This window comes from Solenopsis invicta, chromosome 5 (genome assembly GCF_016802725.1).
Source record: "Solenopsis invicta isolate M01_SB chromosome 5, UNIL_Sinv_3.0, whole genome shotgun sequence".
Taxonomy (NCBI): Eukaryota; Metazoa; Arthropoda; class Insecta; order Hymenoptera; family Formicidae; genus Solenopsis; species Solenopsis invicta.
In genome coordinates this window covers 15,531,843-15,548,385 of record NC_052668.1, presented here as the reverse complement: position 1 = coordinate 15,548,385, position 16,543 = coordinate 15,531,843, and the positions used below count along the sequence as shown (strand labels likewise).

The following is a 16,543-nucleotide window of genomic DNA, read 5'->3' as shown; positions in this document are numbered from 1 at the left end:
GGATAGGAAAAATTTAAAATTTGTATAGGCGCTCTCGACACTCATCCCTTTGCCAGGTGTACCAACAGACGCGATTGATGTGCTTTCCGAGTGTAGAGATGGCGTATGGCGTCTCGAAAAATCGTATCAAGTCGTATCAGCTAAATCGTGGACATGGCCGTGATGGCTATTCTCATCATTCTCATGCAATCAAACTTGTGTCATTCTATTTTTTATACTTTGTTGATTGTTTCACTTTTTTTAGTCTTTATCTGTTCATAGTCTTCATACAGTTTCAATACAATCAAATGCTCCTCGCGAATGAGATAAGAGAACACCTTTAAAACTTGAAACTGACGTACTGCATTATCATCTCGATAACCTCGAAATTGACTAAAACAATTGCATTAAAGGAAAAGTAAATATTTAACACGCGATCTTTCAAACAGTTATTTTTTCTGCGTTTTATGAATGAATCGTCTGTTTATCACATCATTTATGATATGACTCTATCAATAAATATTGTTGTTGGTCACCGGCTCTCAAGAGCGATCTAGTGCACCACGTGCTTTCGATAATTGTGTATACATACAGTACAATTGAATTGTCAAAAAATGTTTCCCAGATTTTGTAATTTGTGTCACAGAACTGCATATGTGCAGTTTGCACAGCTACAAAGATGCTATGTAAGTATGACATGTGTTTTCCTATTTATTTCATTATGTAGGAACAAATGTTTATATTGAACTATGTCCTGCACAGAGAAAAGTTTCCAGAAAAAGAGGTTTGTCAAGGCCCGTTAAGGCACCAATAGAGAAAATAGAAGAACGAACGCCGATAATCTCTAGCAAACGAAAAGAGTTAAATTTTTATGAGGGGCAGACGTATTCCAAGTATGAACCAATACCGTTGGTTAGCAAAGGATGGCATCACTATAAGTCTAAAGGGGATCATTTCTTTGTATATCCTCTCACAAATGTACGTTATAATTTATTAAGTTTTTATTATTATATCCTCTGCGTTTTCTTTTTATGATTTTAATCAGAATTATGCCATTTCAAAATTATGTGAATTATCTACATACTGCTTACATTATGTTTACGCAAAGCTTTTTCATGTAGATAATGCAAGCAATGTAAATTATTTTAAATTATTATAAATTGGATAACACAATACAGAAAAGAGTAATTAAATTGCAAGATTGTCAATATATTTGACTTTAGTATTAATGAAATAAGAATAAATAATATTAATAATTAAAAAACAATATAATTTTCATTATTTCTGATGAAATCTGAATCTTATATCGAGAAGTTATTATTTACATTGATGACAAGTAAAATATAATTTATATAGTTTATATTGTACATACATAATGTAAATTATTTATATTTTATGTATAAATAACCAACCCTGATTTTAATATGTACACTTTGAAATTTTTAGGTTACAAAAGAATCGTATGACGAATCACTTAAAAAAGAAAATGAGGAGGAAGAAGCATACAATTCTTTTGTGCATTTTGGTTTAAATCCACAATTAGTAGACATCTTAAAAAGATATAATATAACAAAACCCTTAAAGATACAAAAAATTGGGATACCCAAGATAATAAATGGCTCTAATACAGTCATCGCTGCAGAAACTGGTTGTGGAAAAACATTAACTTATCTTCTACCTATGATAGACGAAGTTTTACGATGGAAAGAAGTAGCAGGAGTTCGATACAATGCTCCATTGGGGTTGATTGTGACACCTTCTCGAGAATTAGCATTTCAAATAGGGGTTTGTATTGCAAACATACAATGATTTTTATGAATCTTTAAATGACATGTTTGCCTCCATACAGCTGGAAGCAAAAAAGATATGCCAGTATCTTGGTATTCGTACAAAAACTATCACTGGTGGAAAAACGAAAAAGATGATGTTAGATCCACCTATGGAAGAGGTCGACATCGTTGTAGCTAGTTTCGGAGTCATCAGTAAATTAAGTACAACCAGGATTTATAAATTGAATATGGTCAGACATCTTGTATTGGACGAAGCAGATGCTTTGTTTCATGAAACTTTTGAGGAAAAGTTGCAAGTATTCTTGAGAAGGGTGCCAGTACGTTTACATATATTTTTAACCTTTTAAAATTGGTCGACACCTACTATTAAGACACACATAACTAAGCGTAACAATATTTCTAGCTCGGCTTTGTGCAAGATCCGAATGATACCAAACTACCGATGGGTGCCCAATTCACACTAGCGTCTGCAACAATGCCTTCGAGAATGTCAGAAGTTCTAGAGGATGTTATAAATGTAGGACAACGTTAAAATATTCCATAATTAAAATTGCATTAATTACTTATTAAATTATTTATTTATTGGTCATTTATCTTTTTGCAGGTAGATTCATTGGAACACGTAGTTTCGGATAAATTGCATCACATTCTTGTACCGCAAAAATTTATAAGGGTGGGACCAAGCGACAAACCGACCGAACTCTTAAAGTATATCAAACCGAAAGTGGCCAATAAAGAACAAGTAATTATTTTCAACAACAGCAACAACACTTGCAATTGGGTCAATATGTTCCTGAACAATTGCAACATACAAACGGTTGTCTTAAACGGTGACATGCAGTTGTACGAGAGACAAAATAAGTACGCCAGTTTCAAAAACGGTAAGTGCCGAGTATTGTGCACTACAAATGCTGGATCCAGGGGTTTAGACACTGTAACGGTACGTTACGTGTTGAATTTCGAATTTCCAACCTCAACTGCCGACTATATTCACAGGTATATAACTAATATCTATTTTATTTATTATGTATTTTACTAATTTGATGTATATACGTTTATTAGAGATGTGCATCAAGGATTTTGTCGAATCGTTTTGTCGTAATTTTTATAATTTAATGTATTATACTTAATGAATTTTTTTTATAAAGATGTGGCAGAACCGGAAGAGTCGGTAGCGTTAAGGACTGCAGAGTAGACAGTTTTATAAGCACTCCGAGTGAAATTGCTGTAGTGCAAAAGATAGAGAGAGCAATACGGAAGATGAAACCGATACCGATATTCGATATTCTTAAGCCGAAAGAAGATGATAGCAACTATCAACCATTTGTATCGCAACCTAAAATAGAGCAAGAAATACAGCAAGAGTTTAGCATACCGTACTGAATCGTATTACGCAATTGGGTAAATAAAGGTTTTACTGATTAATAAATAATTTCGTCTCAATTACTATCCGAAAGTTATAGGAACACTCGATGTCATTCTATAGGTTAACAATGTCCTAATTACTGCTGGTTTTTTTTTTATTGTAATATTACAAGATGTTTACTACTGAAAAAAAAATCTGAAAATTTCCTTTTCTTTTGAAAATCATGCATTTTTATTGGAGTTTATTGTTTTTTTTTTTTTTTTTTTTGTGATAAGGAACATTAAAATTATGAACTGTTATTGTGTGCTTAAAGTGACAATTGGGGCAGTTACCATAAACTAGATGCAAGTTGCATCAAGATAATGTTCTTTTTTCATACAACTTACGTCCCAAGTTGCTCAAGAACTTCTAAGCTGCGCTAGTGCTTTACGAGGAAACCTCCGGAGTGCCATTCAATGGGATTGATTAGCGAATATGTTGTTACCTTGTTTGATCTCTTCGAGAGACCTTATCTACCTTGATTAATTTCTTCATCCGGACTGATCGGATTAATTAAATCTTCGTGGTTCAACGTTTTTTTTCGCTGCTTTGCAACCGGGTCACTGATACTTGATAATGTTTTTGGAAGAGTTTCTGAACTCGAAAAAATCTCAAAGAATTCTGATACACTCTTCTAACATTCTAGAATACAATTTCACAATTTTATTGTTTGACCCGAAATGATTTTCACTCTTTTTTTGTGTGTGTTTGAATTGGTGGCAAAATAATTCAAAATAAAAAATTCTAGATCTTTAAATCCCCGATTGGCCCACGGAGGGTTAATATAGTCTACGTCAATATTATACGTTGACCTTTTTTACACGTATTTTTCTTCCGGGTCCTCGTAATTTATTTCGATCTATTTGCTCTCCGAGAAAGCAATTTCGTCCGTTTCTACAACGAAATACGAAATTCCAACGCGACGCGCTTATCAACGTCAATGTATTTGTCAGATGAGGAAGTTAATCGAGCCGTACGTCCTACGCCCGAATGCCCTCCTGATCCCTCGCCCCGTCGCTGTCCCCGGCGGTTCCCTTTATCGCGCCTGAATTCCAGAATCCTAACTTTCAGTTCCAGGGAGGAAACCACGACCCACACATATACGTATGTGGCACGATCGTCCATCCGTTCGACTGATGTCCCCCCCATCGTGTCCGGTAGTGGCACTCCCACATGGTGGACGCCCACGCGTGTAGCAAATAGCAATGGTCTCCCTTAAACCATGGTATAGACCATGCGTCTAGGCCGTTGTCGTTTGCTGACAGTTTATTATTCGCGCTAGGTTTTAGCGAGATTAAACGCGCCCGGCACGTGCTGACGGTTCGTGCCAGCGCCACGTGGTGATGATGGGTGCGCCGGATCGTGTCACCGCAACGCACGGAAGGATCCTCGATGTCCCGCGAGACCGGGTAACGATGTCCCGAGGCGATGAAACGAAGGCCAAGGGATTACCACGTGTATCGAATGTTCAGTTCTTCACGAAACGTGTAAACAGAATAAGCGCGAACCATCATTTCCTGTAGCAAATAAATTCAGGATCAACGTCAGAGAACCAGGAGCTTTTATACGGTGATAATTTCGATGGTCTCGTTGTCTTTTATTGCGTTATGCTTTTTATTTTCTTTCCCCCAAATAACACAAAAGTCCACAATCGTGTCAAGAGACGTCGTAATCTTTCGTGCTTGATTTTTTTCTAGAAATAATTTAGCACTCAATTCATGTTTTGCTCAAGATTTTTAGGATTGCTTTGAATATACATAAATCTATAATCATAATTTAAATTGGATCAAAATCCAATAAAATTTAGCATTTTGTTCCGCCGTGTGAATCCAGCAAGCGAAAATAAATTTAAATTAAAAATAGCAATTTATTTTAATTCATCTTAATTCTTTCCCTGCTATCCCTACTACCTTGATTTCGTGTCCGATTGATTCTTGTTCGTACAAGTTTTTTGCAAATTTGATGGATTATTAAATTAATTACTACATTTTATTTTCTAAAGTTTCAATATTTGTTCTAGAAAGCTGAAAATATGTTCGTGAATTGTTAGAGATTTTTTGAACCATTTTAAATAGGTAAAAAAATGAACAGATTCGATACTCAGGTTGGCAGAGATGAGATAACGTTTTAAATATGGAATCGTAATGGTTAATTCATTTTAATTTATCCGCAATTTAGAGTCCCAGAATATTTCGGACTCAAAATTTTTTGACTGGAAAATATTGGATTGAAATACGAAATGCGCCATTCATCATTTTGAATTCGGACGAATCCATTATATTATTTTTGGATTCACATGAATTGAAATACAAAATGAGCTATTCATCATGTTGAATTCGGATGTAGGGGAGAATGGAAGAATGCGGCGGCTAATACGGCGCATCCTAGCTTATTGTAGCAGTTTGCATTGTGCGACACTTTGAAAATTAATGTTATTTGATGCATTTACGTTCAACTGTATGTATACAAAATTTCGAAACAATTTATCCTTTTACTTTTTGTCATGTAGCCAGCGCTATAAGAGATTTATTTCGTCATGTTTGTGGCATCCAAAATTTAATCGCGCATCGCGTATCTTATTTCCTTATTGTTTCATTCTAAAATAATTAATAATATTAATTTCTTTTTCATATCTTTGTACAAAAAAAAGAGGGGGCCTTTTGAAACGTCTCATGACCCGATTTCAGACTTTGTGTGTTGTTTGAGAAATGAAAAGAAAAGCTAACACAATAAAGCACGATAATGAGATTAACGAAATTATCCAATGTATTGTCTGACATGAATCGTTTATATCATAAGCGGGGTCGCGCTGTATAAATCGAGCGATTTGATGGCCCGATTCTCGATATTCCCACTCAGAGAAATTCGCGTTAAATCAACTTTAGCCGCTTATACCCGGACGTGCAGTTTCCGCTATGTACACGATTTAACGAGCGTCGTTAGCAGTCCACGCGCACCGAAAGGGTACGACACGGTCACGCCTTCGGTACACCGTCATTAAAGTTATGTCTAGGTCTACCGTTGTCATCGCCACCGAGAAACAGTAAACGCGAGCGATGAGTTGACGGTAGTTGACGGTTGCAATGATAATGGAGTAATTAGCGTGGGTGGCCGCGTGACATGTGGAACAGAGGCAGTACAGAGCAGCGATACAGCGTTCATCCGGGGGATCCTCTCTTTGATCTTAGCCAGACCTAGTTCACGATGCACGCGGTCTTCGAGACGGACGCCGACTTTGATGCGTTGTCCCATTTTATGCAGAGTTGGGTAGTAACTAATTTAAAAAACTCAAATATATAATAAAGTTAAAAAGTTAAAAAGTTAATAACTTTTAACTTAACTTAGTTATTTTTTAATGATTTAATTTTTACCTTTTTAACTATTAGTTATTTTTGAAACACATAACTTTAATTTATTAACTTTTTTCCTAAGTTAAAAATTTATCTATGTAAAAGGAAAAAATGTATAAAAGAGAAAATATATTCTCACGTAAAAATAATTTTTTCTTATATCATATAAACTTAATTTACAAATAAAATATTAAATTTGTTTGATTTACATATATTATAATTGTTGAGTTATCCAACTTTAAAAGCTTACTATTTTTAATTTAATATGAATAATTCAAAATTGACTTAATTTAATATTAATGCAACTTTAAACTGATTAGTTTTTTGTTTGTGTAACTTTTAACGTAACTAAATTTTATAACCATTAAATTTATCTTAATGTAGTTAAAAAAAATATATTAACTTACCCAACTCTGGTTTTATTTTAAAGTTTTTTCCAAAAATAGACCATTTTTTCGCTTTCTAAACTAGAATACTCCGTAAATAAAACAGGAGAAAATAATCCATTATTAATTTTTACACGATTAAAATTCTTTTTTTTCTGTTAGAGGAATGTTGACGAAACGTACGGTATACAGTACCGTATAACGACTAGGAAATCATTATATATAAAGTTCTTTTGATGAGAAGCTGTAATCAGAAACAAGCGTTATGCTTGCACAAATTACGCGTAGAAAGATGACTTACAAAGTCTTCATGTCGACATGAATTGTTATATATTGTTTACGCGGAGATACCCAACAGTGGTTTCACACACGCACGCTATGTACGTAACCAGAAAAAAGACGCGATTCCTGGAAACGCTCTGTAGAAATGCAATCTGTATTTTTATAGAACGTAGAAAATCACTCGGTAAAATAATTCAGTAAAAATCTGTACGTACTTATTAATACTAACTTTTACAAAATATCTTAATTTTAATACGTCAATTTTTAAATGCTTATATAATTTATATAATTATAGAATCTTAAAATTGGAATTTTTTGACAAGGATTGATTTTTTCTTATAATATTTTGATAAAAAGAATAACTTCGTCTTTTCATCTACTTTCGTCATTAGTATTCATAATTTTAAGTTTTATCAAATAAATAAGTGCGAAGTGATTAATTAAAAAATTATACCATAAATAAACATACCAATTTTAAAATTCTATTAATTATTTCAAAGTTTTAGAATTAAAATATTATTAACTTATTTCTTAATGAATTATAAATCTTTTATAGGGAAGAAAAAGAGAAAGAATTCCATTAATTATGTACAAGTTTTAGAAACAAAGTGTTAACTTCACAAAATTGCAATTACGGGGATATATAGCGAAAGCATGACTTAAATATACCGGTCATCAATTTGCTGTGTAATAAGTTATATTACTATTTGCATAATAATTAGTCTCACACTAGTGACTAATTTTTCTTTCTAACAAACACAGGTCGTCATAGAAATTCTCCGGCTAATATCCAATGTCTGCCACTCTCGGTAACGCAGGTCCATTATTAACGTTATACGTGACAATTTCGAGTACGCGTGCATCAGGACAGGTAAATTGATTTCGATCGTCGCCAGTCAATTTTTTGTTCAACTGCATTCTAATTTGATTTTAATAACCTCCTGCGAAAATCGTGCGTGCGCGTCTGATCTTGACGTGGCGGGCATTTCGTTGAGTCATGCTTGCCAGGAACCGGATCAAGAATCCCGGAATCTCATTTTGATTGCGTGAAAATCGCAGCTAGTTAGAAATAACGAGCTAACGAGCTATTTATTACGGTTTAAAACAATTACGTTGCGTTTTGCGCTTATAATTGGCGCATCGATTTGCGATCTTGCTTTCAGAGTGCAATGAGAGAGCGTTTATTATCAATATTACTATATAATTATTTGATATTTTATTTTAATCAGTTACTTTGATATTTCATGCTTATTAATTATTCGGTATTTATAATTTAAATAGATACCTAATACAGAATATTAAATTACAATATTCTAGTATCGAATGTGACAAATCAATTATCTAGTTATAATATTGCAAATATTGCAACTTGCATGTTAACAAAATTAATTACAATAATTATTACAGAATTTGCGTGTAATATACAGGACGTGTTGTCAATGTTGCATTTAATAAAGAAGCATTTGATTGACGTAGGATGTGACTGTTTTTAATTACGAATTTGAATCTTGGAATAAAATTTATAATCTAAGCCTATAATTTTTTAATTTTTTTTTGTTTTTGGTAAAAGATAGACCAAAGCTATATACATTAGCATGTGTAATTTAATTGTGCCAAATACATTATAATGAATTCTGTGAAACTATGTAATTATAAAGTATAAAGGCTTTGCATACAATAGAGCAATATTAGATATTAGAAATAGGAATCAAAATTTTAGAATCAGTTTCCTCAGTGAACATTACAGATAAATAATAAGTTATGTTGCATTTTGTACGATACATTTATGTCTTGCGTTTTATTCGTATCCGTTGTGTTACGTTTAATATTCATTAAGAAAACTGGTTCTGAAATTTTAATATTTCTCTATTGTACGCAGACCTAACTTGTTTGATAAAATGGTATTTTTGTCGGTAAAACAAACGACAACATCGCTTTAAACTGCAATTTTAAATTATCGAGAGCGAATGTCGCTTCAAAAAGCGCGTATATCGATAAGAGTCGCAGATAAAAATTGTTCTATACGCAGATACGACAATATCGCGTCGATGATACGAACGCGCGCGACAGACTCGTCAGGTGAATCTCCGCACGATCGTAGTTTTCCTCGCGGCGCGAACGAATCCTTTTTCTTCTTTCCTTCATTTTTCCCCCTTTTTTCAGATGTCGAAAGCGTGAAGAAAGAAGAGAAACAACGGGGCCCATTGTGTTAGCATCGTTCACTCGCATCTTCTGTATTCTAAGAAGCGCCCGAGCAATGGAGCAGCATGGAACACTACGGCGTGGACACGCGTCGCCTGAAGCTCGCGCCGCGTAGGAGCCGACCAACGAGCGAGCGAGCGAGAGAGAGAGAGAGAGAGAGAGAGAGAGAGAGAGAGAAAGAGCGAATACTACGGCGGGAGTAGGCGTGGTGGGGGTAGCAGCGGAGCGGCGGCGACGACTGGTTCGCCAGGGAGCGCAGTCGTTCCGCGGAGCGCAACCTCTCGCCATTGTGGATCGCCGTCGCTCGCGCGAGATCTTTCCTCGCGATCGTTTCTTGCGTGTGATCGACGTCACGCTATCCTTTAACTTCTACACGAAGTTACGGAAAACTCGCCGCGCGGTGAAACGGTAGGAGGGAGGGAGAAGGGAAGGAAGAGAAGGAGCGAAGGGAAACGAGGAATGCGAGCGTCGGTTACGCGTTCAATTTGACTCGAGTGCGCGGCCAACTTCAGCGCGAAGTCACTTGGTGTGTCCAGGCGGGCGGCGATAAACAAAGGAGTTCGTCGCCGTGCCGGCCGGATCGCGTGAGATCGACGACGGACGTGAGTGAAGAGAGATCGAAGGGGAACGAGGAATGCGAGCGTCTGTTACGCATTCGATTTGACTCGAGTGCGTGGCCAACTTCAGCGCGAAGTCGCTTGGAGTCCAGGCGGGCGGCGATAAACAAAGGAGTTCATCGCCGTGCCGGTCGGATCTCGTGGAATCGACGACGAACGCGAGTGAGAGATCGAATCCCGAAGTTTACGAGAGCATATACTCCGTCTGCGTGTCTCCTTCAGCGTCGGATCGACGACGAACGCGAGTGAGAGATCGAATCTCGAAGTCGACGAGGGCATATACTCTGTCCGCGTGCCTCCTTCGACGTGTGTATTCCCGCGAGTGCATACGTCTCGCGTGTACGTTCGTAGTATTTGTTTATGTTCGTAACTAGAGAGTGGCCGTGAATCGAAACAATCGATTGAGAGGATTGAACGAACAAGCGAGAAAGAGAGAGAAAGGTGACTTGTGACGCGCGCGTGCCGAATCGAGCGTGGAAATAGAGAAAAGTGATCGAAGCCGTGAGTGATCGCTAGGTTAGTGATTTGTGAGAGAGAGAAAGAAAAGAAGAAAGAACGCGAGGTGGATAAGGCAGAGCAAGGAAGCAAGAGGAGTGTCACGCGGCCGACGTTGCGTCTTGGTGCTTCAAAGAGGAACCGGAAGCCGCTATATTGGAGAGGAAGCGGGAAAGCGGCGTGCCGCTCTTCTGTGTGCCGCGGCAGAGGCGTTCGTCCCAGCCTGAAAACGTGAGTCCCATTTATATATTTGTATTTGAGCTTTTGAATACTGAACATTACACCGCACTGGCTACGTTCAATTATAACGAGATACTGTTGCAGAAACCAAATAAAACGTGGCCTGCGGACAGAAAAAATAGTAGTATCAAATCAATAATTCATTGTTTCATGTATATCCTGGCGGAAAAAATTCTACAAAATTCTATCAAAATGGAAATAGAATTGGAAACGCTTTTGTTAATTTTAATAGTTAAATAGATATGTAGCTAAGAAAAAATATTTTTATGAAAAAAACTAATAATTTCTATTTTTAATATAACTTTGTAATTATTCATAGAAATTTTTTTGTCAAAGTAAATTCAAAATGTATAGAATATTGAATGTATAGAATATTGAATGTATAGAATTCGTTGTAATTTTACCGAGAAATTTTATAGAAATCTCAAAAATATACAATTAAAAAAATTTTTTTTGTAGCATTTCTTAAATTTATATAGAATTTTGTAAATTTTTTCCGCTAAGGTGAGCAAGATTATAAAATTTTTTTGCCAGAATTAAAATTTTGTTTCTTTATATATAAATAAATTATATCTGTTTAATAAGATTATTAAATTTTTTCAAGAAAGCTTTATATTCTTATATATGAAACAATGAATTTGATTTAATATTATTTTTTTTCTGTGCATGAAATGTTATTGTTCAGAAGTTACAGAGAATATACTCTTATTGTAGTTTCGAAAGATATTGTAAAAAAGAAGAATACATTTCCTTATTTATAAAAAAATGTGTTAAGGAGTTACCTTGTTGATGCAGAAAAATTATTAATTTCTGAGGTTTTTTTAGAAAGAATAATAAATAAATTGATATATATATAAAAATAACATGTTTTATTGATTATTGAAAAAAATAATTTTTAAAATTGTTTGTTCACTTATTTAAATTAACTTTTACTAGAACTGCTCTCAAGCATACCTTTCCAGTTATAGTCAGTTATAGTAGTGCCCTAAAATTCTGTAAAACAAATGAAAACAAGAAAAATAATTATGAGCCTCTGGAATGATCATTTCGTTAAGAAATCTGATGGGTCGGATTTCAAATTTTTGTAAAAAAGTTAAAGCATTAAAAAAATTACAAAGAATGATTTAAGATTAAAAAGAAATTTGACTTTATTGGAAGTTGAGAAAGTAAACTCCTTGATACATGCAACATTTCTTGAATTTGCACTCGTTGACGCGCGATCGACGCCGGAATATCGGATAGGATGACCGATAAGAGATAGATATCGATAATCGTACTCGTTAGAACTGATAACGTTACCCGCGTTAAATCACGCTGACGCATCGACGAAGGCGGAAGCATTCGTATCAACATTTTATATCTAATCGTTATTGTTACCTACGATTATATGTATGTATATGTGAGAATGGGCCAGGAACAAAGTGCCCCGGCCGTTTCTGGCACCGATTACGCTTATTACGTGTACTTAATTATACCCTTGCGCGGCAGAGGCTAAATGATGGTTCCCTCATGAGGAATCAGACGGATTAGAGAATAACCGTGACGAGTATCGTGCGCGTATCGAAATTACAAAGTAAAAGCCGAGTTTCCCCAAGCCCCGGAATAATCGTCGTGCGAAACAATCGCCGGGAGGTATCTTCCTTTTTTTCGTCCCTCGATAAAAAGTCGTGTCAACGGGAAAAAAAAAACAGGCATATGACACTCGACTAATGTAACCCGGATGATACACTGTTGAAAACAGAGTTATGCCGTACATTTCAAGCAGAGTTGAGCTTTATATATTCTTTTTTATTCAATTAAATTAAAATTAAAATAGCTTGAATGAAAGTAGTTATGTTAAAAGTGAACGAACCTAATTTAATTAAAAGTTACATTAAGATTAGATTAACTTTAATTAAATTAAAAGTTAATTTTTTGAAAAGCATTATTCATACTAAATTAGAAAGTCGTAATTTTTAAAAGCTAAATTACTCAAAACAATTATATGGATCATGAAACAAATTTTATTTGCAAGTCAAGTTTATATAAGTTATTATCTGAAATAACAAAGAAATATTGTTTTTCATGAAGGAACGTATTTTTCTTTTTAGAATGTTTTTTAACGTAAGAAAAAAAATACAAATTAAAATTTCTGTTTAAAAAATGGCCGGTTGAAGTTAAAAATTAAATTATTTAAAATTAACCAAGTTAAATCAAAAGTTATTAACTTTCTAATTTCGTTATTTAACTTTTAATTTTTTAATTAGTTACTGCCCAACCCTGATTTCAAGATTACGTGGATCTATATGGATTATTTACTTTATGTTTACACGAATCTTTTTCATATAAACAATATAAGCTCTTTAATGATGATGTCTTTAAGACGCCGCACAGTTGGAAGAAGACAAAAAGACATAATCAAACCTAATATTGTAATGTATTATTATCTAATCAATATTTAATAATAAGTTAAAATACCCATGTAAATCATAAAAAACATGTAAATTACGTAAAATAGAAATTATATTGCAGATATTAACAAAAATTTTTAATAATAAATATCACTAACAATAGTTAAAAATATATCAATTACCTATTGTCAGAAAAATCTAGATAAAATTTGAAAAATCTATTGGAGGAGATACTAAAAGAAAATTATGTTAGATTTCTCAGGGATATTTTTAATTTTTTAAGCCTTCAGATTTATTTAAAAAAGCTTTAAGAAGAAGTTGTCAGAATATTTCAAGAGGCTTTAGAAAGAGATTTTAAATTAAGAATATTCTTGAAATTCAAAGTAATCATTTTTTTTTAAATAATACTTTAATATCTCTTTCAATAGATTTTTTAACTTTTGTCTGCAGACCTTTTTCTGTGACCGGGCAATATTTGATATATTTTTAATTTAATTTAATTCTCGATTTAATTTAATAATTTAATTATTAGTTTTTATATTTATTTTTTATTTAAATTTTGGTATCTACAAATGATTCATATTTGGATATATATGATTTAAATGTATACTTTAATTTATTTTATTATTAAATATTAATTAGTGATTGCAGTACTTATATTAATTTTGACCGTGCTTGCTTTTATTTTTTCCCCTCTGTGCGTTGTACGTCTGGATTTTGGACATGCGTGTTGCCTGACGAAACAACGTAGTTCGCGGTAAATTCTGATACTTGCGAACGAAGAAAGAGCATCGATTGAGCGAAGAAAGCATTGCGGAAAATGCGAAATATGCCGGTCGATATCGGTCGGAAGTCGTTGCAATTAAGCGCCCGGCGCGGTGTAATTGGGTCGCGCGGGTATAATTAAAACGAGCGAAACGAGCGTAGGTCCCTTCACTCCCTTCTCCATTCCCCTTCCCTCTCGCCGCGCGCGACATGATTCGCGATAATGATTCGCGATCATTAATGCGGCGCGAGGCCGGTAATCGACAAGGTCGACATATGATGACGATGGGTATAAGTTAGTCACATTCCTGGCGTGCGGGACTCTCCCTCTTTCGCTGCCTCTCTCTCTCTCTCTCTCTCTCTCTCTCTCGTATAATTAATCTCCGCGATTGATAATCAGGAAGGTGGAGAGTTTCCTCACGTGCGATTACAGCGTGGAATTACGTGCTCGACCATAGGATCATCGCGTGCCGCTTTTCACGCAACTCCGCTACGTAACGATCGCGTTGCCGCCGGCCGCGCCGGTGTGTGCGCCGAGCGCGTTAATTTTCTAATCGCGGATACCGTTTCGGCGTCCTGAGCCGAAAGGAATTTCCCACCGGCGTGGCGAACAGCCCATCGTAAAAGATCAAATTCTAATTGTAAGTACGTCTGTGGCGTCAATCTGGCCGACGAGGCGCGGCGTTTAAATTAAAGCGGAGGAGGAAAAGGGCGGGGAAGGAACTACGAACCTGGAAATTAGATTTTTTTTGAATATATTTTATTCAAAAGCTAATTAGAAGGAATTCACACGAAAAATAGGGAATATATTTATTATGCGAAACGTAATTATACGACGATTAGGATGCAGAATTGCGTACTCTATGACCGCGATATAATCTCACGTATCTCATTTGTCCAAACGTGCCACAATGAGCGGCAACTTTATCGTCACAATCTCTTATACTGAATATGTATTTTCGAGCCGGAACCACTGGCATTCTTAACCAATAAGTACTCGCGTGGAGGTCAAATTGACCCGGACGCAAGTTGTAAATTCGATAATTAAATATATCACGTAACAAGATATTTTTAAAAATTTTGCATTTTCTTAAATTTCTAACGCTTAAAGATTATTTTCTTTTTAAAATTGTCTCGGTTTACAATTACTTATAAAAAAAAATAAAAGCATCAAAGAATTAGAAACCATATTTAGAGAAATCACACAAGAAAAAGCTTTTCAATACTGTAAAATCTCACTATGATCGTACACTGACTGTTTTTCGTTTTGAATTGAACAGGATAAGTTAATATATTTTTTAGCTAAATTAAGTTAAAATAAGTGGCTTATAAAGTTAATTTAGTTATGTTAAAAGTTAATGAACAACAAATTAACTAAGTCAAAAGTTAAGATTAAATTAACTTAAGTTGAAAAGTTAATTCAGACTTGTTTATATTAAATTAGATTGCTTAAAACGATTATAATATAGACCAAACAAATTTATTTTATTTATAAATTAAGTTTATATGAAATATATAACAAAGAAATATTGTTTCTTATGTAAGAGTTTTTTCTTTTTACATAGATAAATTATTAACTTAGGAAAAAAATTAATAAGTTAAAGTTTGTGTGTTTCAACAATAACTAATTTAGTTAAAGTTAAAGTTAAAAATTAAATTATTCAAAATTAAATTAAAATTAAAGTTTTCAACTATATTATTTAACTTTTAACTTTTTAACTAGTTACTACCTATCTCTGGAATTGAAGAATAAAAGCTCTTGCGTAGAAAGAATTACGTAAGTAATTACAGATTAACTGGCAAAAGGATTTATATAAAAATCTATTGAAGTCTCTACTATGCATACGTTTCGTTCTTTCTACGGGATGCAACGCACCGACCGTTCTCATTCCAACATACCGATATCGTCTTTACATCGCCCACGTCATCGTTAGCGGATCATCGTCGGGGAATTAAGCATCTCGCGACGCGTTGATGCACGTGGGACGCTGTTGCGTGGTCGAAAACCCCTGCCATTGCCCAATCACGCAACGACGAGATCACGGACGATCGTAAACGATCCCCCGTTCTCGCGTCTGTTCTCGTCAAGATCTCATTAAGGGTATTCACACCTAAACTTTCAACGTCGCACCGTCATCGTTAGCGAATGACACTCTCTCCGCGATTCAAGAATTTTTTGTCGCGTTGCGTCAAATGGACCGCGTCTCAGGCAATTCTCTTGTACTCATATAAAAAATAACCACGAATTACGTTGGAATAATTCGAGAGTAAAAATAGAGCGAACACTATAGTGAAAGAATTAAAAAAATTATAGAAGAAAGGCTTAGATAATAGTTTTAACGTTAAAAATTATTGTACGTGTGATATCAGTGATGGTTACAGTTAGAAATATTATTATAGAGAACAAAGAATCGCATACTTGAATTGAGAGTTCAATAAAAAATTAACTAAACCGATTCGATATTTAGAACGTATTGGAATGAATGTTTTGATTTTTTGACGAATTTTTTATTTTGGTATAAATTATATTATTCGAATATTGAGACACATTAATGTAATACGTAAATTTTTACAAGTAAAGCGGTTAACAGAAGAAAATAAAATTCATTGAATAAACAAGCCATTCAAGTCTTACGACAAAA

At 34.6% G+C, this 16,543-nt stretch overlaps 2 protein-coding genes across 5 annotated transcripts in view; both read left to right on the top strand.

The window, feature by feature from the left end:
* Positions 1-94: 94 nt before the first annotated feature.
* LOC105198560 (probable ATP-dependent RNA helicase DDX28) lies at positions 95-4,865 on the top strand. Of its 2 annotated transcripts, XM_039449539.1 has the most exons (8): positions 95-665; positions 742-957; positions 1,426-1,764; positions 1,829-2,086; positions 2,173-2,286; positions 2,374-2,765; positions 2,918-3,170; positions 4,246-4,865. In XM_039449539.1, exons 1-7 carry the CDS (start codon positions 594-596, stop codon positions 3,150-3,152), a joined length of 1,626 nt encoding a protein of 541 aa, XP_039305473.1. In that variant the 5' UTR covers positions 95-593; the 3' UTR covers positions 3,153-3,170; positions 4,246-4,865. The 2 variants fall into 2 exon arrangements, with proteins under 2 accessions (XP_039305473.1, XP_011163610.2); XM_011165308.3 differs by lacking the exon at positions 4,246-4,865 and having other exon boundaries at positions 96-665; positions 2,918-3,201.
* Positions 4,866-9,355: 4,490 nt separating this feature from the next.
* The window catches only part of LOC105198556 (signal-induced proliferation-associated 1-like protein 2), an 86,403-nt gene continuing 79,215 nt past the window's right edge, over positions 9,356-16,543 (top strand). For all 3 annotated transcript variants that reach the window (XM_039449533.1, XM_039449532.1, XM_039449530.1), the window contains exon 1: positions 9,356-10,737. The gene's annotated coding sequence lies outside the window, so the exon portion shown is untranslated. The remainder of the gene's footprint in view (positions 10,738-16,543) is intronic.